This window comes from Vulpes vulpes, chromosome 13 (genome assembly GCF_048418805.1).
Source record: "Vulpes vulpes isolate BD-2025 chromosome 13, VulVul3, whole genome shotgun sequence".
Classification (NCBI taxonomy): domain Eukaryota; kingdom Metazoa; phylum Chordata; class Mammalia; order Carnivora; family Canidae; genus Vulpes; species Vulpes vulpes.
The window spans coordinates 93,775,835-93,800,318 of NC_132792.1; the positions used below are offsets into that span (position 1 = coordinate 93,775,835).

Consider the following 24,484-nt stretch of genomic DNA (forward strand, 5'->3'; position numbering starts at 1 on the left):
ATGCTGCTATAAATAATTGGGGTGCATGTATCCCTTTGAATTAGTATCTTTGTATTCTTTAGGTAAAACCCTAGTGATGCAATTGCTGGATTTTAGGGTAGTTCAATTTTTAACTTTTTGAGGAACCTTCTACTGTTTTCTACAGTGACTGTTCCAGTTTGCATTCTCTCCAACATTGCAAGAGGGTTCCCCTTTCTCCACAGCTTCACTAATGCCTACTATGTCTTGTATTGTTGATTTTAGCCATTCTGACAGGTCTGAAGTGATATTGTAGTTTTTATTTGCATTTCTCTGATAAGTGACGATGAGCATCTTTTCTGTTGGCCATCTGGATGTCTTCTTTGGAGAAATACCTGTTCATGTCTTCTTTCCATTTTTAAATTGGATTATTCATTTTTCAGAGCATTGAGTTTGATAAGTTCTTTATATATTTTGGTTACTAACCCTTTATCAGATAGGTCATTTGCAAATATCTTTGAGAATGGGAGAAATTCTTGCAAATCATATATCTGAGAAGGAACTTCTATCTACATCATTTAAGACCTATTACAACTCAATAATAAAAAGACAAATAGCCCAATTAGGATATGGGTAAAGGATCTGAAGAGGCATTTACCCAAAGGAAATATACAGATGGCCAGTGAGCACATGAAAATGTGTTCAACATTATTTTTTTTTATTTTTTATTTATTTATGATAGTCACAGAGAGAGAGAGAGAGAGAGAGGCAGAGACATAGGCAGAGGGAGAAGCAGGCTCCATGCACCGGGAGCCCGACGTGGGATTCGATCCTGGGTCTCCAGGATCGCGCCCTGGGCCAAAGGCAGGCGCTAAACCACTGCACCACCCAGGGATCCCTTTTTTTTTTTTTTTTTTTTTGGAGTCAAACTCTTTATTGCTCTGCCCAGGGAGCCCTGCAAGGAATCCACAGAGCAGAAGTGAAGGGCAGCACATGCCCTTTCCACAACTTGAAGATAGGGGGCGCCAGTGGCAGGTGGGAGGAAACAGCTCCCCTCCAGCTACCTGGGCTGCTGTGTTCAACATTATTAACCAAAAGAAACATGAAAATCAAAACCACAATGAATTATTACTTCACACTTACTAGAATGGATATGAGAGAGAAAAACAATAACAAGTGTTGTTTAATATGTAGAGAAGTTGGAACCTCATACACTTCTGGTGAGAATGTAAATGGCATAGCCACTTTATAAAACAGTCTAGTATTTCCTCAAATGGTTAAATAAAGAACTACCATGAAATACAGCAATTCCACTGCTCTATATGAAATGAGACAGAAGGGATCCCTGGGTGGCGCAGCGGTTTGGCGCCTGCCTTTGGCCCAGGGCACGATCCTGGAGACCCGGGATCGAATCCCACGTCGGGCATGGAGCCTGCTTCTCCCTCTGCCTGTGTCTCTGCCTCTCTTTCTCTCTCTCTCTCTCTGTGTGACTATCATAAATTTTTAAAAAATGAAATGAGAGAGAAGTGAAAAACGTATGTTCACATATAAGCCCGTACACAAAAGTTTATAGCAGTATTACTCATAATAGCCAAAAAGTAGAAAAAATTCAAATGTTAATTATGTCCATGGTGAATGGCTATATAAAATGTGGTGATCCATACAATGGAATATTATTAAGCAATAAGCAGAAATAAAGTATTGATGATGCATGCCACATTGATGAAACTTGAAAACATTACTCCAAGTGAAAGAAGCCAGTCACACAAGATCATATATTGTTATGATTCCATTTATATTAAACATTTAGAATAAGCAAATCTATAGAGAAAATAGATTAATAACTGCCCAGGGCTGGGGAACCCAAGGGGAAATTGAGGGGTGATGGTTAAAGGATACAAGTTTTCATTTGGAAGTCATGAAAATATTCTAAAATCATTTGTAATGATTGTTATACAACTCTGTGAATATACTAAAGACTATTGAAATGTACATTATGAATGAGTGAATTGTATGTGAACTATCTTATAGTAAATGTGCTATAAAACAGCAGAGTTCACACACACCCTTCACCACCTTCATTTAGAGTTGACAACTTATGTACCTATAGTACAATTACCAAAACAGAATCAATCCTGAACAATACTATTAACTAAAGACCTCACCAGTTTCCCCTTAAGGTCATTTATCTGTTTCAGGATTGAATCCAGGATCCCACATTGCATGCAATTTTTGTGTCCTCTTAGTCTTCTGCAAATGTGACATTTAAAAAAAAATATTTCATTGTTTTGCATAACCTTAACAGTTTTGGCAAATACTAGTCAGTTGTTTTGTATAAAGTCTCTCAATTTGGGAAATATGTATGGAGGTCTCTTTCTGAGGTCTAGCCCTGTGCCCAAACCACTTTGTCTTATTAATACAGGTCAATAGGTCTTAGTCTCTGGGAAGGCAAATCTGTCCCACCTCTACTTTAGGACTGTCTTCACTATTCTCGGTCCTTTGCTCTGCCACATACATTTTTGAAACAATTTTTCAAGGTAAAAGAAACTGTTAGAATTTTTGTTGGAATTACATTGTACCTCTAGATGAACTTGAAGAGAATTTATTTTTAACTACATTTTATGAGATAGTTCTGTTTAGGTCTTCTTTAATGTCATTAACAGTTTCATCATTTTCTCTGAAGAGCTCTTATACACTTTTTCTAAGACTTATTTCTAGATACCTAATATCTTTATGTTATTGTAAGTGTTTTTAAAAAATATATACTTAACTGTTTGCAGATAGTGTATAGAAATGCAGTTAATTTTTATAAACTGATATTGATTCTATCAACTTAACCAAACTCTTATTAATTTATTTGATTTATCTGTGGAGTGTCTTGTGTTTTCTACACAGACATATTGTTAGTAAATAATGATAGTTTTGTTTCTTATTTTACAGTTACAAGTGAAAAATATCAGGATATACAATCACAAAATACTAGAGGTAGCACAATATGCATAGGAAAAGACACAGGGAGGAATGCACAGAAATGTTCACAGCAGCTTATTTTGAGTTAATTACGAATAAATTTTTCTTTTTAATATATCTCTATACTTTCCAGTTTTTCAAGATGAGTATCTATCACTTTCATAACCAGGAAAGAAACAAAACTTAAAAATAAAAGCAAGTCTAAAACAAACTTTAAAGGTAAGGATTCCCTACTAAAATTGCCCAGTTAGAAATTAAAAAATCAAGTACCTATGATATGCCTGCTCCCCACCCAAATTTACCACTGTAGAGCCAGATGGCTGCATAGTTACAGACCAATATATATGTTATATCTAAGAGAACAACCTCTTAGATTCATGGAACTTTGTCTTTCCATTAGGACACGTATGAAATTGCCTGGTAAAGGTCTTTCTTTATTCATTTGTTTCAAGATGTAGTCAACTCTAAATTATCCATAAGAAATATTTTTATTTTTTATGAATTATTTATGATCTTTTCAAAGTAAGTTACCATTAACTTCCACTACTTACTTCCTAGGGATAAACTTAGGAAATAGACTGATTTCCAGCTGGCAGTCCTCTCCCTCTTATACAGATAAGGAAATAGAAGCCCCCAGAGATTAAGTAGGTTCTCTATTTCTCTACTTACCTCCTCTGTCACCTCCTCCCATAGCACGTACTTGTCTCCTGTCATGACACTTGTCAAAATCATCCATCTGCTCCATCATAAGCTCCATGGAGTTAAGATCTTTGTCCTGCTGTCCTGTATATATTCATGACTAACACAATACCTGATAATAGTACCTGATACATAGTGGATGCTCAGTAAATCACTATGGAATGTTGAATGAATTTTATAAGCAATCCACTTTCAAAAATATCAGAATACCTGCCACATTAAATGTTTGATTGCTTTCAGATATAGTCCCAGTAACATTTGGCTACATTTGGGTAGAAACTAGAAACAATGTCTGGATAAAGTCTTCTCATGAAAAATGTTCAAAAGTGAAATGGCTTTTCTGTCTACCTTTTCTGGTATAATGAATTTTTCATATGGTAAAACATTTCTCCTATTTTATAACATTTAGAGCTTTTACATGTTAACTGCATGTAGTTGTTAATTGAGCTGATTTTATCTGAAAAGAAAATCTAGATAAATAAAACTAAGTCAACATAATTCTATAAAAGTCTCTTAATTTAACTTGTTTCTTCTTTTTAACTTTAATTTTTTTTCACATGGTTGTGGCTGTTGGGTATGGCTAATATTGGATGCTAAATAGATACCCTCTACCCCTTGGAGCCCAGGCTGGTCCTCAGGTCCCTGTGACATATCTAACCCCTAAATTAGCCTTCTGGTTCCTTCTCCTTCTTGGAAAGCTGTGGACTTGAATCACAAGACTCTCATATCAGGGGGTTAATCTTCCCCTCACGTGGCTAAGGGTCTGGAGGAGGGGGTTGCCCTTGGTTTGGGATTTTTCCCCCATCTTTATTGGGATATAATTGCCATACAATGTTGTGTAAGTTTAAGGTGTACAATGTACACCTTGATGACTTGATACTGGTATATATTGTGAAATGTTTATCACAATAAGGTTAGTTAACACATCCTTCACCCCACATAACTATCATTTTGTCTCTTCATTTGAAAGGAGGATTTGATGTTTTAATTGAGTATCCCAACAACACCTTTATGTGCCTTGAACTTTTTAGATGTTTGAATGTGGAAGTAGTTATATTATAGATAGGGATAATGATACAGTACTGAAGTTTTCATTTCTGATAATTCAACAATATAGTAATACTGGGTAATTTGGTTCATTTTATTAATTTGGTACATGATCCAGCATTAATTGAGGATGGCCCATACTCTAGATACTGTGCAAAACTGTCACTATATAAAATGAGTAAAATATTACCTAAAAAAGCTCATAGTCTAGTGATGACATATTTGGACATCTTATGGTATTTTCCTTTTTCTTACATATGTTTCGTTGCTAAATTTGGGGTAAAGAAGACTTGTGTGACTTTATTAATTTGAGAGCTATAGCTCTGAGTGGCCTATGGCAGATGTCAGCAGCAGCACTTCAATATAAATAGGATTTAATTAGACAGAAGCCTCGTACATTCTACTGCTTCTACTTAATGTATCAGATCGTTCATTCCCTGTTGCCCTTTGTTGAGGTGTAGGAGGTGGTGTGGAGAGTTCTAAAGAATAAGAAATCTTCTATTTCCTCATCAAAATTGTAGTGGGGAATATGCAGAAGGAAAAATATCTGCTCTGTAAACCTATACATGTGGCTACTTCTCAGTATATCAGTTAACATTGAACTTGTTTATTTCATTTATATGCATGTATGTGAAAAGATAAATTGTGTTTTTCTTCTTGGCAGGTGTCCTTGTAGACTTGGGTCTGGAGGAAAATGGGACAGCTTATCAGAGAGCAGAGAAATATGTTGTTCGTCTAGACAATGAGATTCAAACCAAGTTTGAAGTTTTTATGAGAAGGGTAAAACAGAACCCGTACACACTGTTTGTACTGGTTCATGACAACTCCCATGTGGAACTAACGAGGTGATTGCTTCAGAGGGAGCAAATACAGTATTTCTTCTAGCACAGCAATGGTTTTATCATAATTTCCTGAAAACACTTGGCATATTCTTATTGGTAATTTATTCCTACTTTCCCTGTGCTTTCAACTTTCTCTACCAATTTAGTGCTGATTTCATTTTAACTATACTGTAAGTGAATTTAGACATCCCTGTTAAAAGGGCACCTGGGTGACACAGTCAGTTAAATGGCCAACTCAACGTTCTGGCTCAGATCGTGATCTCAGGGCCATGATTTGAGGGTCCTGAGGCCAAGCCCTGCCTCGAGCTCCTTGCTCAGTGGGGATCCTGCTTAAGTTTCTCTCTCTCCTCCCTCTGCCCCTCCCCCAGCTCATGGGCTCTCTCTCTTTCTCTCTCTCTTTCTCAAATAAATAAATATTTTTTAAAAAGAAAGGAAAAAACCTCTGTAAAAAAAAGCTGTCTTCAGGGTATTGTGGAACTCAGCTGCCTCAGAGAATGGGCATAGCAGGAAGGTGAGGTTTATGAGCTCCAAGGAAGGTCGTGTGCTTTCCTATGCCCACCCTTCCTCTCCCCAGTTCTTTTTCTTCCTCTTCTCTTCTTCCCTCTTCTGCATTGCTCCTTTTGTGTTTCTCTCCTACCCACATACCTTTAACAGTAGTAAAGATGCCACTTCAAGATCTGAGAGCAAGGATGCCTGGCTGGGTCAATCAGAGGAGGAAGTGACTCTTTATCTTGAGATTTTTGAGTTTGAGCCCCATATTGGGTATAGAGATTACTAAAAAAAATAATAATAAACTCAAAAACAAATTTAAAAAAAAGTCCTGAGAGCAAATGTGAAACCTTCCCCAATTTACCAGTTTAAACAAGAGAATAACCTATTTCTCAGGTGAATTTACTGTAGAAGAATAGTAAATATGGTATCATGATGGAGCCAGTTTTGCTCCCAGATCAAATTATAGTAATTATCTGTTAGGATGTATCTTTTTTTTTTTTTTTTTTTTTTTTTTTTTAGGATGTATCTTTGATCTTATGGGTTAAAAAGGCAAGTTCAGGCATCATCAAGTTCATAGTTTCCTTTCTTCAGGACATACTGAGTTTAAGAATATGAAAGATTTGGCACCTGTTGTAGAAATATCAGAATTGCAAAAGCGCTTATTCAGAAGCTAGAAGTGTTTGGCACTCCACAATCTGAACTCTAAAGCCATATGTAGGTATAAATAAGATCTAGCACAGCATGTTAGATTTAGAAGAAAGGAAAGAAAGAGGGGGAAGGAAGGAAGGAAGGAAGGAAGGAAGGAAGGAAGGAAGGGAGGGAGGAAGAAAAGAAAAAGAAAGAAAGAAAGAAGGAAGGAAGGAAGGAAGGAAGGAAGGAAGGAAGGAAGGAAGAAAGGAAGGAAAGAAAGAAAAAGAAGAAAGAAAGAAAGAAAGAAAGAAAGAAAGAAAGAAAGAAAGAAAGAAAGAAATACATGAAGAGACTTTGCCCAGATGCTATTCAGTTGCTCCTAGTGTTCTATGAGCAAAAATAGCTCAGTGACCTGATATACCTCATCTTTGAAAGTTTGGAGTAATAGCTCTGAGGATGTGTATTGGATCATTCTATATTTAATTCCCCGGGGCACTGAGATTATTTCTTTGACAAAAAAGATGTGGTTTTGAGGCTGCATAGCAATCTGGTACATCTAAATTGAAAGAACTGAAAATGATTCAGAAATAAAAATTTTGGTCATAGTGAAGGAGGGATTGGAGGACCCTCTGTAACCTCCCCATAGTCTAACATACTCAAGGGAGGAAGGAGACTGGTGTTAATACAGAGGGATCTCTTATAGTTTGGGGGCCTCTCTGGGATACCAATTGTTGCACAGTTATAAGTGTCAGGTTTTGATGGAGAAACTCTCATTCAGATGAGCTTTCAGACCAAAGTGATCCATCTCAACTACAGATTTAGGTATCCTTGGCCTATAGAACTGAGTTACACTTTGAGGTATATCAGGCACAGACTGAAAAAGAAAAAAAATATCTTTGAGATCTGTCTGAAAGTGGTAAGAAAGAGTGTAATTATTGCTCTTTCAAATTAAATATTGGTTGCCTCTAATCCTGTTTCCAATTAAAAAGAACTAGAAAAATAAAAATGAAAGCATTAGCTCCATTTTGAAGTCTGTCTCTGTACCTAATCCCTTAAATTAGGAAGTATTAATGTGGCTTTCAATATTTCTACAGTGTCATTTCCGGTTCTTTGTCACATGGTGAACCCAGTCATGGATTGGCTGACAGAGTCATTAACTGCAGGGAAGTCCTGGAAGCTTTCAACCTGCTGGTGCTCCAGGTTAGCTCCTTCCCATACACGCTACAGACCCAACAGTCTCGAATCAGCTCCAGCAATGAGGTTCACTGGATACAGCTAGACAGCATGGTGAGTCTCTATTCTGCTCTGATACACTCATGTTCTCAGTTCTCCAGGGAGCAGAATCTTGTAATAAAATATGGTCATGGCTTTGTAAAATAATACAAGAGTTCAAAAATCTAACATAAAGTTTTATCTCCTAAAAGTTCTATATAATTACAATTATTATAAGATTAAAAACTAGTGAGTAGTGTCCTATATAAATCTGATTATGTTCTTTTTTAGGTTATCATGCAGATACAAAATTATCTATCCCATATAATTTTCCCCCAAAAAATGTGATATTATCTTATATGGCCACCAATAACCTGGATTATATTTATGACTTTAAATGATTAATTTCAATCTGAGATGTGGAAATTTTATTGTCCTTTTGAATGGCTCTTCTGTTATGTTTCAGTCTTGCTGATCTATGACTAAATTATGTTCCTGTTCCCCCAGGAACTAGATTTTTTCTTGTAATCAGTTCTCAGTCTTCTGGTTGAAATAGGGAATTATGATACTGTTATTTTAAACTACTCATTAATAGTACTTAATGTGTGGAGAACAATCATCTCAAAGTTGTACATATTCAGGACATTATGGGTTTTTTTGGCTCCAACCCCTAACACCTAGAAAATATTTCCTATGACCTATACAGTGTGTGATAAAGATACTATCAAAGAAAAGAGGGCACCTGGGTGGCTCAGTCGGTTGGGCGTCTACCTTCATCTCAGGTCATGATCCCAATATCCTGAGATCAGCTCCCTGCTCAGTGGACAGCCTGATTCTCCCTCTGCCCCTCCACTTGTTCATGTTTTTTCTCTCTCTCTTTCTCAAGTAAATAAATAAAATCTTTTAAAAAGAAAAGAAAAGAAATGAGTGTTTCATAAAAAAAACCAATGAAGATTAGTCATCAAGCAATGGATTCTTTGTTTAAAATTATTGAACATAATGATATTTTTAAATAAACATGTTTAAGTAAAGGATGCCAGATATGTCTTACATAAAAATAACATTTATTCATTTATCAACCCAGTGTATTTCATTGTTATGAAGTAGGTAACTGTTCCCTGACTTGCAGCTCTTATTTTTGAGTATTGGTTTGTTCTTTGCAGTCAAGTAAACTCAGGTCATTGAATCATGTTGGCATCAACCATGCCTCCCTTGTGACAACTATCTCAATGTGTTTACTATCACATAGAGATTGCTTTGAGCTCTCACTTTGTAGTATCTTCTCAATGGCATCTTTGTCAGTTGGATGTCAAGTTACAGGTGAGATTGAGGGTCTAAAGTGCAGGGGTGTAGCATGCACCTGAAGGTGACCCAAGTAGTTGCCCTGACATAGAATGGGATTATCAACAGAACTGATGAAAGGAAAGATTGTTTTCTAAGCCAAAACTTTTACCATTAAATGTTCAGTTTCAATATATTGTTGGGAGGCGGGGGAGAGAACTATCCTAATTTACCATGTTGGTGTCGTCTTTTCTGGAAAGGATCACGCCAGTGATAGTAAGAACTCATAACTTCTGCCCTTTACCTTCTTCTGAGATGAAATAATAGGGAAATAGGCTTAAAATAATTTTCCTTTGAAGTCATTTCTGGGTGCTTGGGTGGCTCAGTCCGTTGAGTGTCTGACTCTTGATTTCAGCTCAGGTCATGATCTCGAGGTGGTGAGATGGAGCCCCATGTCAGGCTATGCACTCAGCATGGAATCTGATTGAGATTCTCTCCCCATCTCCCTCTGCCCATCCCCCTGTATCTGCTTTCTCTCTCTCTAAAATAAATAAATAAATAAATAAACAAATAAATAAATAAATAAAATATTTTTTAAAAAGTCATTTCTATGACTATGGTTACTTTTTAGGCACAATAATGGTACTATGATTATATTTTTTAAAAGATTCTCATCTTAGAGGCATCTAGTGAAGTATTTATGAATTAAAATTTTGATGTCCAAGATCTAATCAAAATAATTAAGGGGAAGGGAGTTATATTCTAATAAAGTTTTTTAAAAAATCATCACTATGAAATTGAGATCAGCATAGAAAAAAGATAAAAACTTTGAATCTAATTTACAACACCCTTACACATTAGGGAAGAAGCTCCTAACCATTGCCTCCTTTTGTTATCCTGAGGCCAGTGTCCTCAAAAAGGAAAAATTGAGAAAAGCAGAGTAATTCAGTTTAAAAAATACTGAGCATTTGTAGGCTTGTATTAGATCTTGTATTAGATCCAAGAACACACAGAGAGACTCTTTAAAGGAGAAAGCAGGTGCATATTAAAGTGACTATTATCCAAAACAGAGTAAGATATACATAGAGAAAACAATTTGGTGATTACCAGAGGCAGGAGTGAGGTGAGTGAAATGCATAAATGGGGTCAAAAGGTACAAACTTCCAGTTTTAAAGTAAGAAGTCCTGGGGATGTAATGTACAGCATGGCGACTGTAGTTAATATTGTATGGTATATTTGAAAGTTGCTAAGAGAGTAGATCTTAGAAGTTCATATCACCAGAAAAAAAATTATATGTGCTGTGGTGATCATTTTGCAATATATATGCAGACATACCTCACTTTATTATGTTTTGTTTTATTGCACTTTGCAGATATTTCATTTTTTACAAATTGAATATTTGTAGCAACCCTGCATCAAGGAAGTCTGTTGGCACCATTTTTCCAACAGCATTTGCTCACTTCATGTCTCTGTGTCACATTTTGGTAATTCTCACAATATTTCTGACTTTTTCATTATTATTATATTTATTATGATGATCTATGATCATTGATCCATGATGTTTCTATTGTAAACACAATAGTAGATTTAGCATTGTGGCACAATTCCATATCCATGTAAGAATGTGAACTAAGGGGCACCTGGGTGGCCCAGTGGCTGAATATCTGCCTTTGGCTCGGGTCATGATCCTGGGGTCCTAGGATCAAGTCCCACATCAGACTCTTGGTGGGGAGCCTGCTTCTCCCTCTGCCTGTGTCTCTGCCTCACTCTCTGTGTCTCTCATGAGTAAATAAATAAAACCTTAAAAAAAAAAAGAATGTGAACTAAATATTACTGTTCATTGACAACACCCCTGATCACCCAAGAGCTCTGATGGAGATGTACAATGAAATGAATGTGGTTTTCATGCCTGCTAATACAACACCCATTCTGTGGCCCATGGATCAAGGAGTAACTTCAATTTTCAAGACCTATGATTCAAGAAAGTACATTTCATAAGGCTATAGTAGCAGTAATAGATAGTGATTGCTCTGATGGATCTAGACAAAGTTAGTTGAAAACCTTCTGGAAGGAAATTTATCATTCTAGATCGTTGAGACATTCATGGTTTTAGGAGAAGGTCAAAATATCAATATTAACAGGAGTTTGGAAGAAGTTGATTCCAAAATCATGTACGACTTTGAGAAGTTCAAGTTCAGTGGAGAAAGTCCCTGTAGATGTGGTAGAAATAGCAAGAGAACTAGAATTAGGAGTGGAGACTGAGGATGTGACTAAATTGTTACAAGATCATAAGACTTTAATGATAAGAATTTGCTTCTTAAGGCTGAACACAGAAAGTGGTTTCTTGAAATAGAATCTACTCCCAGTGAAGATGCTGTGAAGATTATTGAAATGACAACAAAGGACTTAGCTGGGAAAGCAGTGGCAGGGTTTGAGAGAACTGACTCCAATGTTGAAAGAAGTTCTGTGGTGAAATGCTATCAAACAGTACCACATGCCACAGAAAAATCATTCATAAAAAGAAAACTCCTTTGATGTGGCAAAGTTCATTGTTGTCTTATTTAAAGAAATTGCTGCAGCCATCCCCAGCCTTCAACAACCACCACCCCGATCAGTCAGCAGCCAACATCAGGACAAGACCCTCCATCAGTAAAAAGATTATGATTTGCTGAACGTTCAGATGATGGTTAGCATTTGTAAGCAATAAAGTATCTTTTAATTAATGTATGTACATTGGTTTTCAGATATAATGCTATTGCACACTTAATAGACTATAGTATAAACATAACTTTTGTGTGTATTAGAAAACCAAACAGTTCTTCATTTTAATGACCACCTGCTTTATTGTGGTGGTCTGGAACCAAACCCTCAAATCTCCAAGGTATGCCTATACATAAATAGAATCATTATGTTGTAAACCTGAAAACGAATGCAATGTTACATGTCAATTATATCTTAATTTCAAAAAAAAATATCAAGTTGTACACCTTGAATATATACAATTTTTATTTTTAAAAACAAAAACCAGTATAATAAGACAGTTTTTAAAAACCAAAATACTCTGAGGTTTGAAAGGAGGGAGAAGTCCCACCCATTTGAGAGAACTAGGAAAGGGGACATGTAGAGAGTACAGTGGATGGGCCTTGCAAGAGAGGAAGGACTGGGCACTGTGAGCACGCCTGGCAGTGGACACTCCTGGAAGCAGACAGCTTGGGCAGCTCCACAGAGAAGGAAACATGGGGATTTTTCAGAGAACACAGGGGGATGAAAAGAAACCTGGAAATATACACATGGAGACTTGAAGTGCAGGCTGGCAAAGTTTACACTTACTACATAGGCATTAACAATGCCCTTTCATAAGGGCATAGTACTATTAAAAATACAGTTGAGCCTTGAACAACACAAAAGTCAGAAGCACCTACCCCTGCACCGTTGAAAATTCACATATAACTTTGATTCCCCCAAAACTTATCTACTAATAGCCTGCTGTTGTCTGGAAGCCTTACCAAACCATAAACAGTCAATTAAGATCTATTTTGTATATTATTATATACTGTATTCTTACAGGAAAGTAAGCTAGAGAAAAGAAAGTGATAAGGAATTCATAAGGAAGAGGAAATACATTTACAGTACTGTGCTGTAAAAAATCCACATATAGGCAGAGCAACTGATGGTCCTGCAGATCTGTCTCTTGCTTCAACAGTGTTTGGATGGAACAGACCCAGGGATGCCCCCTTCTTCCAGCCTCCTGCCACCCTCCAACCTCTTTTTGAGTTGCAAGCTCAGAACCATCTTCTTAGCCATCCTCTGGCTCTAGGACTAGCCATCATTGGTTTTTGAGCTTAGGTCCTTATTGCCAATCAACCATGAGCTCCTGGATTCACCAGAATGACTCCATCAAGGTGGAGGCCGCCTTCACCTGCCTGGTCAACATACATCCTCAGGGCTCCAGTGCCTACCTCTCCCCGGGCTTCTGTTCCAACCTCAGCCATGTGGCTCTGGAGGACCTAGTGTCTTTTGAAGATACAAAATCGGCATGGCAGCCATGCCCTCTTCAGGACATATGGAAGCCCTTTCAAGATGAGTGGGGCAAAACTCTGGATGCCTAGTCCTGGAGAAGAATCTGAACCAGGGCCTTCTGGATCTGTCTGCTCTGCTCTGGGTTCTGCCCACACAAACCCCCATCTCTATGACTTCCTAGAGAACCACTTCCTAGATGAGGAGGTAAAACTCATTGAGAAGTTGGATGACTACCTGACTAACTTCTGCAGGCTGGCTGGCCCCCAAGGGCTCCAAAGGCTCACTTTCAAGCATGATAACTAGGAGCCTCTGGAGCCCAGTGGCCCTTGAGGGGCCCATCTGCGTCCCTCTGGGTATCCAGCCTCTCCCTGCAACCACTAAGCAGCTTTTTAACCAGCCTGGAGCCCTCCCCCAAGCTCTGCACAAAATGAAAACAATAAAGCTTTTTGTAGAAAAAAAATCATAGGTAACTGGACCCACACAGTTCAAACCTGTGTGGTTCAAGAGTCAATTATATTATCAGAAATACATATTTCATTTATTTTTATAAGAACAATGTAAAGTTTCACAAACTGAAAGCACCTGTAGAGCCAGCACCCAGATGAAGAAATAGAACATTACCACTACCCTGCAAAACAGGCACCACCAAAGGGTAACACTCTTCTGGCCTCTTACACCATAGATTTGGTTTGCCCAGTTTTGAACTTGTTATAAATGGAATAATACAGTATACACTCTTTTGTATATAGTTTCCTTTGCTCAGCATTGTTTGTGAGATTCTTCTCTATCTTGCATGAGTCATAAGACATTCATATTGCTACATATAGATTACACTGGCTGACCATCACAATTCACTTATCCGGGCCATTCATTTATTCCAGTACTGCTGCTATATACATTCTAGCACATGCCTTTTAGTAGACACAGAAATATATTTTTGTTAGGTATATATATATATGGAAATGAACACATATGTTGAGTTTTAGGAGATACTGAGAGGCTGCCTTTTGAAGCAATTCATTCATGATAGAAGTTAAATCAAAGTGATTAAAAATGGGGAGATCAGTCATCTGGCTTTTCTGATAATTCAGATTCAAATTAACAAATACGTAAATAGCAGCCCTAGCAAGAAAAAGTATGGGAGAAATGGTGAATTTTCTAGGATTTCTTTATTGGGGAACAGGGAAAGGTCTGAGATATCTTTGAAGTGATGCCTTTAGTTAGAATAAAAGTTCAAGTGGAAGAGTGATCTGTGGAGGGCAGAGGAGGTGGATTTTGAATGAGTTAAGGGTGAGGCAAGTGCCTGATGCAAATTCTAATTTGCAGTTTCTGCCTGGGCTTTATGATGTAGATTTGGAATATATTGTCAAGAAAAATGATCACAGAAGCAGCTGGTATGGAGAAAATTGTTGAGGAAGGTAATGAAGAGTTAACTGCCAAGAGGGCAGTGGCCAAGGACTGCTGAGGACTGATAAGTACAAGCCACTGGATTTTGCCTCGGGAGTCTTTGGTGACCTTCCAGGAAGCGGTGTCTGTAGAGCAGAGCATTTGGCTGGAGAAGCAAGGACAGCAGCGAGAGGAACAGGAAGAGCTACAGGGTGAGGGTCACTGGGAGGGCAGTATTTGAGAGGAGAGAGGCTTTTTTTTTTTTTTTTGGTAGAAGAAGGGACATGTTTCCAAAAGACACAGTGATTCCTTATGATCTGTAATTTTGGGGACACCATGTTTCTTTCGAGTAACATTATTCAGAGCTTTGTAAAACACATTTGAAAGCATGGTCCCAGGGCGCCTGAGTGGTTCAGTGGTTAAGTGTCTGCCTTTGGCTTGGGGGGGTGGGCGGTCCTGGGAGCAAGTCCCACATCAGGCTTCCCACAGGGAGCCTGTTTCTCCCTCTCCCTATGTCTTTGCCTCTCTCTGTGTGCCTCTCATGAATAAATAAATGAAATCTTTGAAAAAAAATAAGACATGGTCCCATTGACATCTATTACAAGGTTTATGATACTTAGAAACTACAGTTACAGTTTAATGCAAACCTAACAGATTGGGGAAAGTATTCATGTCTAAGTCTTATTTTTAGTATATCTAATTCTTAATCTATAAAATCTTTATAGTTGAACTAAAAAAATACTGGCTCCAATTGATCGCAAGCCATCTGTTTAATAACCCATCCCATAACTTTGCTAAGAAAGAGAAATTAAAATGAGGACAAGTGGATGCATCCTGTCTAGCAAGGATGCTACATCAGGAAAAAGAGCAGGCTTAGAGTGGGATTTTATATTTTCCCAAAGAAGCAGGACCAAGGATGAGAAGGAAAGTGAAAACCATACACACAAAAGAGAAGGCTTTTCCACTGACTCTGTGCCAGCAGTCCAGATAAGGAGAGAAACTCAGATGAATATTTTTTTTTAAAGGAAGTCTGTAATAGGCCTTGTTTTGACTTCCACGTTTGTTTGTTTTTTTTTAAGATTTTATTTATTCATGAGAAACACAGAGATGTGTGAGAGAGAGGCAGAGACACTGGCAGAGGGAGAAGCAGGCTCCATGCAGGGAGCCCCATGTGGGACTTGATCCCGGGACTCCAAGATCACGCCCTGGGCCGAAGGCAAGGGCTAAACCGCTGAGCCACCCAGGGATCCAGAATAATTTTTTTCATCCTGAAATGACTTGTTTGACACAATATCCAGAATTCAATCAAGAACCAGAGGGGGGGGAGGAAACAAATAAAAATACTTCAAGCCTCCAAAATAGTTGCAACTCAATGTATGCTCTGAGGCTCCATTGTTTACAAGGACATACTCTGGTCCTCTAATCTTATTAGATCCCGTTCCAACAAGCAAGAATAACTGGTTTTGGAGGCCACAAAAAAAAAAAAAAAAAAAAAACCTGCCAATTAAATAGTGCTTTATTTTCTGTCTTATGGAAAATTGCTTATCTGTTTTTCTGGGTTACTGGAAAGCTCAGAAACAAATTTGTAGCCCACTTCTAACAAAATGTGCAAAAACTTCTGGTGTGCATTTTTGAGAGCACTAGCTTCATCCCTGGCCCAATCTTATTTCTCTTACCCTTGCTTTTTCTTCCTCTGATTGCTTAATTTATTTTTAACATATGCTTTTAGCTGCTATGTTACCTTTATGAAATGAGTTGGAGGGTGTTTAAAGAAAAGTGTCAATACATAATAAATAACAAATAAAAGTAAGACTAAAACACATAGGACACATGACAGCTAGGAGAAATGACTGAGGAAAATTTATGTAGAAAAAAGGAACGAAAACTTTTTAAAAATGCAAATGCATGAACTCAAAAAGCTTGCTTAATATTCTGGGGCTATTTACATTTAAGGACAGCTTGTCATATATCTCAGGATCCTCTGAGGGAATCTTTGTGTCATATACCAAAATAGTTATTCATTTCATAGTGATGACTGAGTCATCAAGAAGGAGGTTAATTACAGTGAATTCTGTTTATGAAGGCAAAAAAAGTAGATTCCATTTTTAAATAAATATTTTTTGTAAAATAATAGGCTTTTTTGAATTACCATCATTAGATGATGTCAGGAAAGTTTTTTATCAGGTTATATAATGAAACACAATTTTTCAGCTTTATTGAGGTATAATTGATAAATAAAATTGTGATATACTTATTTTAGTAACTAGTTATTTTACATATTTTTTAATTGAACTATAATTAACATACAATGTTATGTTAGTTTCAGGTGTACAACATAATGATTCAACAATTCTATACATTACTCACTGTTCACCATGATAAGTGTAGTCACCATCTGTTATCAAGCAACATTATTACAAGATTATTGAGTATATTCCCTATGCTGTACTTTTCATCTCTGTGGACTTATCTATTTTGTAACTGGAAATTTGTACCTCTTAATCCCTTCTATCTAATTCACCCATCCTTCCATCCCCCTCTCCTCTGGCAACTACCAGTTTGCTTGCTTGTTTGCTTAATTTATTTTTGCTCTATTTTTTTTAAAGATTTATTTATTTATTTATTCAGAGAGAGCGAGACAGAGGCAGAGACACAGGCAGAGGGAGAAGCAGGCTCCATGCAGGGAGCCCGACGTGGGACTCGATCCCGGGACTCCAGGATCACGCCCTGAGCCAAAGGCAGATGCTTAACCACTGAGCCACCCAGGCGTCCCTCAATTTTTAATTTTTAACTTTTTTGAGGGACCTTCATATTGTTTCCCACAATTGGCTGTACCAGTTTACACTCCCACCAACAAAGTATGAGGGTTCACTTTTCTCCACATCCTTGCCAACATCTGTCATCTATTTTCCTTTTGATAGCAGCCATTCTAACAGGTGTGAGATGGGGCACCAGGCTACCTCAGTCAGTGGAGCATGTGACTCCTGACCTTGGGGTTTTGAGTTCAAGCTCATGTAGGGCCTAGATATTACTTAAAAAAATTAACAGGTGTTTAGGTGATATCCCATTATGATAATCACCATCTTATACTTTAGATCCTCATTCTTATTTGCATTTCCTTCATGATTAGCAGTGTTGAATACATGTTTATGCACCTGTTGGCCATTTGTATGTCTTTTTTTTCATTTTTATGTCTTTTAAATTTTTTTTACTTAAATTCAGTTTGCCAACATATAGTATAACACCCAGTGTTCATCTCATCACATGCCCTCCTTAATGCCTGTCACCCAGTTACCCTATCCCCCCTCCTACCTCCCCTTCTGCAACCCTTTGTTTGTTTCCCAGAGTTAGGAGTCTCTCATGATTTTTCCCCACTCAGTTTCCTCCCTTCTCTTATGGTCACTTTCACTATTTCTTATATTCCACAAATGAATAAGACCATATGATAAGTGTCTTTCTCTGATTGACTTATATCACTCAGCATAATACCCTCCGGTTCTGATGTGTAAATGGTAGGTATTCATCCTTTCTGATGGCTAAGTAATATTCCACTGTGTATATATACCACATCTTCTTTATCCATTCATCTGTCAAAGGACATCGTGGCTCCTTCCACAGTTTAGCTATTGTGAACATTGCTGCTGTGAACATTGGGGTGCAGGTGTCCTGTCGTTTCACTACATCAATGTCTTTAGGGTAAATACCCAGTAGTGCAATTGCTGGGTTGTAGGGTAGCTGCATTTTTAACTTCTTCAGGAACCTCCACGCTATTTTCCAGAGTGGCTGTAGCAGTCTGCATTCCCACCAACAGTGCAGGAGGGTTCCCCTTTCTCCCGCATCCTCGCCAACATTTGTTGTTTCCTGTCCTGTTGATTTTAGCCATTCTCACTGGTGTAAAGTGGTATCTCATTGTGGTTTTGATTTGTATTTCCCTGATGGCAAGTGATGTGGAGCATTTTTTCATGTGCTTGTTGGCCATGTGTAGGTCTTCTTTGGAGAAATGTCTGTTCATATCTTCTGCCCATTTCTTGACTGGATTGTTTGTTTCTTGGGTGTTGAGTTTGATAAGTTCTTTATAGGTCTTGGATACTAGCCCTCTATCTGATAGGTCATTTGCAAATATCTTCTCCCATTCTGTAGGTTGTCTTTTAGTTTTGTTGACTGTTTCTTTGCTGTGAAGAAGCTTTTTATCTTGATGAAGTCCCTATAGTTCTTTATTGCTTTTGGTTCCCTTGCTTTTAGAGATGTCTTGCAAGAAGTTGCTGTGGCCAAGTTCAAAAAGGTTGTTGCCTGTGTTCTCCTCTAGGATTTTGATGGATTCTTATCTCACATTTAGATCTTTCAACCATTTTGAGTTTATCTTTGTGTATGGTTTAAGAAAATGGTCCAGTTTCATTCTTCTGCATGTGGCCGTCCAATTTTCCCAGCACCATTTATTGAAGAGACTGTCTTTTTTTCCATTGAATATTTTTTCCTGCTTTGTCAAAGATGAGTTGACCATAGAATTGAGGATCCATTTCTGGGTTCTTTATTCTGTTCCATTGATCTGTTTTTTATGTGCCTAGTTTTATGCCAGTACCATACTGTCTTGATGATCACAGCTTTGTAATACAGCTTGAAGTTAGGTATAGTGATGCCCCCAGCTTTGGTTTTCTTTTCATTTGTATGTCTTCTTTAGAAAAACATCTATTCAGTTTCTCTGCCCATTTTTGATTGTTTGGGTTTTTTGCTATTGGGTTATGTGAGTTTTTAAAAATATATTTTGGATACTAATCCCTTATCAGATATATGATTTGCAAATATTTCTCCTGTACTATAGGTTGTCTTTTCATTTTATTGAGGCTTCTTTTGCTATGCAGAAGCTTTTTAGTTTGATATAGTCCCACTTGTTTATTCACAATTTTTTAACCTTCCAGGAAATAACGTATTGCAGGGATTTCTTCCCACCCCTAGAAAACAAGATACATTGTATCCTCTCCTCATTGGGTTTGGCTCTATTTTGAATCAGGAGGACATGAGCTGCCAAGAGAAGCTGTACTTCGGCTTGAACGAATACAGTAAGTCTCTACAGTGGGGAATCACAAGCCCACTTCTGAGATGTGATGAGACTTTTGAAAAAATGGTGAATACACTCTTGGAGAGGTAAGTAAGGACCTTCAGCTTTCACTTTAGCTGCACTTGTGTGTCTAAAATAGCCGAAAGTCTCGTGTGTCATTGTCACAGGGGGTTTGGTGGAGCTCCAGCAGTGCAGATGACATGCACAGGCAGAATTAAAATAGCCTCTCCTTAGATGACCTTTTACTCATATAGGTTTTCTATGATCATCTGAGACTCAAAAAGGAAACTAGCGACCGAAAGTGGGACTTAGAACCACTTTCCATGCTCTGCAGCATCTCCAAGCATGCTTTACTGCTACCACCAGGGGATTAGATAGACAGTGGGATTTGCTGGTTAAAGACCATTCCTCTGAGGTGTGGCCTCCCCACCATACACCCTATACTTCTTCATTTTTCTCTTTTCCCCACTATCCACCACAGGCATGTACCCTTAGATGACTAAGTAAAAACTGAACTTTACTATGAAAGATTTGGAGTGTAGACTGGAGAAAATTAGGAGCAAATAGGTCATTGAAGTGAGTTCAGCGCCTCCTCCAATCCTTGACCTTGAGAGATCATAACTTCCCTGTCTCCTTTGCTTTATTTTTATTCCCCAAATCCTGGTCAAACTCCAGAAGAGTAAAGTGTTTCCTATTTTTTTCTCTCTGATCTCGAATTATAGACTTGATGCATCACAGAGCCATTAGAATTTACGTAATTTGATAGGGTCCCCACCCCGCCCACCCACCCTCCATTGCAATTTTCTGTCTGAACTTCCAGTGATGGGGGGAGATGGACTCTTTGATGAGGCACATTGTAATTTTTAGTAGCTCTTATTCTTCAAATTGGCTCCAATTGATCATAAGCCACCTATTTAACAACCTGTTCTATACCTTTGCTAAGTGAGTTATTATGCGGCACCAACAAAAGGAGTGGCCTGAGAGTAGGATTTTATATTTTTGCAGCTGTTGGATTTAAGGAGACTTAACTGTGACATTAATCCTTCCACAGTACATATGATCTTATGTTTTCAAAATCGTCCTATGAATCTCCCTTTTAAGTGTTTCCCACCCACCTGCTGTATCCACCAACTTGGAAAGTACCCTGCCTTCCAGTAGCATCATTCAGAGTCAATCCTGTCAACTTCTCTCACAACTTCAGTAATACTTACAAAACAACAATTACAGTTCAGTACAAATATAACAGATTGTGAAGATGATTCACTTCTAAGTACATACTTCTTTCAGAATGTGAGATCTAAAAGCCTATAGATCAAAGTTACCGTGTGTACTAACTTTGGCTTTCCTACCTGGCTCATCAAAACACATTAAGCTTTAAACATGGATCTTATGTGCTCACTTCTTCCAACTCAGTCACTCAAGCTAATAATAGCTAAGATTTATTGAGCATTTGAAGAACTGGTCCAGGATTGAGTGAACTGAAGGATTTCTTCACTTTTCCCTAATCTACTATATCCTTACAGTGTAAGATGTTATCAGAGACCTGAATGAGTCTAGACCCAGCTCTGTCCCTGACCAGTTGCATGATCTTGGGCAAGTAGCCAGGTTTCTCTCAGCCACTTAACTCACTCTCCTTCTGGTGGAAGGGGGAGTGGTCAAAACCAGGGCATCCACGGTCCTTGCCAACTTTAAAGTACTTCAAAAGCCACGCTATTCATTTGATGACCCTAACTGGTATTTGACCCTGGGCTTTTCTGTGCAAGGCTGGCAGACCACTTGTTTTACCTTAAATAGAATGTGGAACAAAGGCGAACCACCCTATGGCCTACCCAGCTGCTAGGCGCTTGCTTGTGCTACCAGCTGGCAACCAGAAAGAAAGTTCACAGGCTCATCCTCATTTTGCCAGCACCTCTTCATGCCTACAAAGGGGTCCTCTTTGCCAGCAGGCCTGGCTTTCTGAGAACTCATAAATAAATTTCCTGCCTGCTCCGTAGCTGTAAAAAGTGCCAATTTGAACAAAGTGATCCTCTTCCTTGGCAGTCCAGACTGTGTGGGGGTGGAGTACCAGTGGGTGTTGGGATGAGGCAAGGACACCCCTACTTGCCAGGCTCCCTTGACTCAGCAGGGCTCGGATGATAGGAGGCTCCACCACTGGGGGGTGCTATTTCTCCAGGCAGCTGCAAGTTTTCTCAGGCACCAAGGCACATTTTATGGGAAGATACAGTTACTGCTATCTGTGGGGCTACCCTCAAATTAGCAATTATTAGTAATAACAATTATTTTTTACGTCTCATACTTTGCAAGCATGATACTAATGTCTCAATTTTCTTTACTGTAGTCTAAAGTATCAGAGAAATAAGCTGACAACGCCACCATTCTAACTCAGTGCCACCAATGAGAGGTTAGGATCCAGGGATGATCCATTATGCCTCTGTTAACAAATAACCCAACTAGATCAGTGCTTCTCAAAATTTAATGTGCATACAAATTACCTGGGAATCTTGTCAGGATGTGAGTTATGATTCAGATATCTGGGATGGGGAAAGTTGGTACTCTTAACTAGCTCCCAGGTTGCACTGTTACTGGACAGTGCTGCTGGTCCATAGACCATACTCTGAGAAGCTAGGGTCGCTAGACCATCCCTAAACCTCAACTTACTGTGCCTATCCCAACAGGTTGTGACTCACAGGAGTTGAAAGCTCTGCTTTTCCTTCTAGTGATATGGGCTCCAAGGTCACATGAGGGCTCAAGCCCACCACTGATCAGTAACCCATTCCTACCATGCTTGGTCTGTGTTCCTCCCACAAAGATCTTGCTGTCCCAACCTGTCCTACTGCCCAAGTGCTAGCTCCCTGTGTTCTGTTGAAGGTACCCCAGGCTGCACAGCATGGTCGTCCGCTGCTACCTTCTCATCCAACAGTACTCAGAAGCTCTGATGGCTCTCACTACTATGGCGTCACTCCGAGACCACAGCACACCTGAAACACTCAGCATTATGGATGACCTCATCAGCTCCCCAGGAAAAACCCGAAGTGGGAGGGGACACATGCTCATTATCAGGGTGCCCTCCGTGCAGTTGGCGATGTTGGCCAAGGAGCGCTTGCAGGAAGTGCGCGACAAGCTGGGGCTACAGTATCGCTTTGAGATCATCCTTGGGAACCCTGCCTCTGAACTCAGTGTTGCAACTCACTTTGTGGCTCGATTAAAGGTCAGCATTGGTCAGACATGTCTCCTTTGAAATACCATTTGTTTCTGTTTTCTAGGAATCCCAAGTAGGTGGGCCAGAGGCCTGAGTTTAAGACAGTTTTGCACATGTGTTGATTTTAACTTCATGACAGTGTTAAGGCTAAACCAAGGGACATGGAAATTTCCCTAACTGGAGCCAGTTTATTAAGATCTGTCAAGTCCTTTGTTAGTGTGTGCCTGCAGTTGGTCTTCTATGCTCTCCAACTGCAGGTGCAAAAACGAGATGACCCAATTTGACCCCATGTTTATTGACCTTGTTCAAGATGCCTCTAGCTCATGCCCATCTGTTTTCTCAGAAAAAAAGGTAAGCTGTTCTCTCAGACCTCTGTGGGTTCGCCTTTAAGTGACAATAATTCATGAATTCTTTTCTGTCTACCTAGCCTGTCAGTTCAGGTCTAGAGTCGGTAGGTAAAGTATCCTGTTCTATCTTTAGGAATCATATAGAGCTATTCCCCACCCTCTTGCATGTGGACTCTCCAAGAGTTTGTTGCTTCGTTGAACTTGCTCTGACACCCTGCCCGAGGCTTGCTGGTCTGACTCCTCCAAGCCTCCTGAAGAGAGATTAGTGCATGAGCACAGCCCACTCCCCTCGCATGGCCAGCAGGACTGCTTTTCCTAAACCCCTCCTGGTGGGCAGAGTTCCTGAATCAACTAATATAACTCCCTACTTTATACTCTGGTCAGGTTTTTCTGGGAACTTTTATAATCTAACATGTCCAGGCCATTAGGAAGCATTTAATAGAATAGCTGAGCATATATATGGTTATGACACCAAGCTAAGTACTATATGTGTGAGTTAGACCGACATGGTATCTCTACCTTGCACACTAAATACTGAGCTAAATTGGATTAAGGAAAATCAAGTTGGGCACAAATTTTATGAAAAGAATTTTCACATTTCCTCTGGGCTGCAGTTTCCCATCTGCAAAAGGAGAGTTGGACTGTCTGATCTCAAAGAGCCCTAATCTGAGGATATTATTCAGTGTTCATAAAGCATTTTGCAAACATAAGCCTGTTTTATGGAACCCTATCATCTAACCTAAACTGAATAATCCAAAACACAAACAAAATATCTTATATTAGTTGATAAGCAACTGGAACAAATAAATAATAAAAGAAACCCTGTATTTAGTGAAAGCTGAAACATTTATTTTTCATATGTAGATATAATGTTCACAAATAACTGCCAAGATTTCTAGGATAAATAACAAATCAGAGTCCTAAAACTCTTCTTACAGTATAATTCATTGAGATGTATGCCTTGAGACAATTTAAATGATACTAATGATTGAAGAATCTGGAAAGACAAATAATATTCAGGGAAATGGTTGAAGAGGATATGAGGCTGCAGAATCTTCTCTGGGTTTCCATGACACTGGTCAATTGTAGCCATCTATTGTTGAGGTGATTTGTTCAGAGTCTTCAGAAGTGCCGATCACTAAGTCAGTATAAATCTGTAGGTCCTAATTAATTCACCCCTCTGGGCCAAACTTTGAAAACCATAATAAAGACTTGAGGTTCTTCTTTTTTCTTTTTCTTTTTTTTTTTTTTTAAATTTCCTTAAGTAATCTCTATACTCAGTGTGGGGCTTGAACCCACAACCCTGAGATCAAGAGTCCTAACTGGCTGCTAGCACATCAGAATT

General features: G+C 38.6%; 1 protein-coding gene across 7 annotated transcripts in view; it reads left to right on the top strand.

The window, feature by feature from the left end:
- Positions 1-24,484, top strand: part of GREB1L (GREB1 like retinoic acid receptor coactivator) — a 257,957-nt gene that overhangs the window by 205,563 nt on the left and 27,910 nt on the right. For all 7 annotated transcript variants that reach the window (XM_072735060.1, XM_072735063.1, XM_072735065.1 and 4 more), the window contains 4 exons: positions 5,339-5,519; positions 7,733-7,925; positions 19,546-19,679; positions 22,462-22,801. In XM_072735060.1, the coding sequence (XP_072591161.1) occupies positions 5,339-5,519; positions 7,733-7,925; positions 19,546-19,679; positions 22,462-22,801 (848 nt within the window). The remainder of the gene's footprint in view (positions 1-5,338; positions 5,520-7,732; positions 7,926-19,545; positions 19,680-22,461; positions 22,802-24,484) is intronic.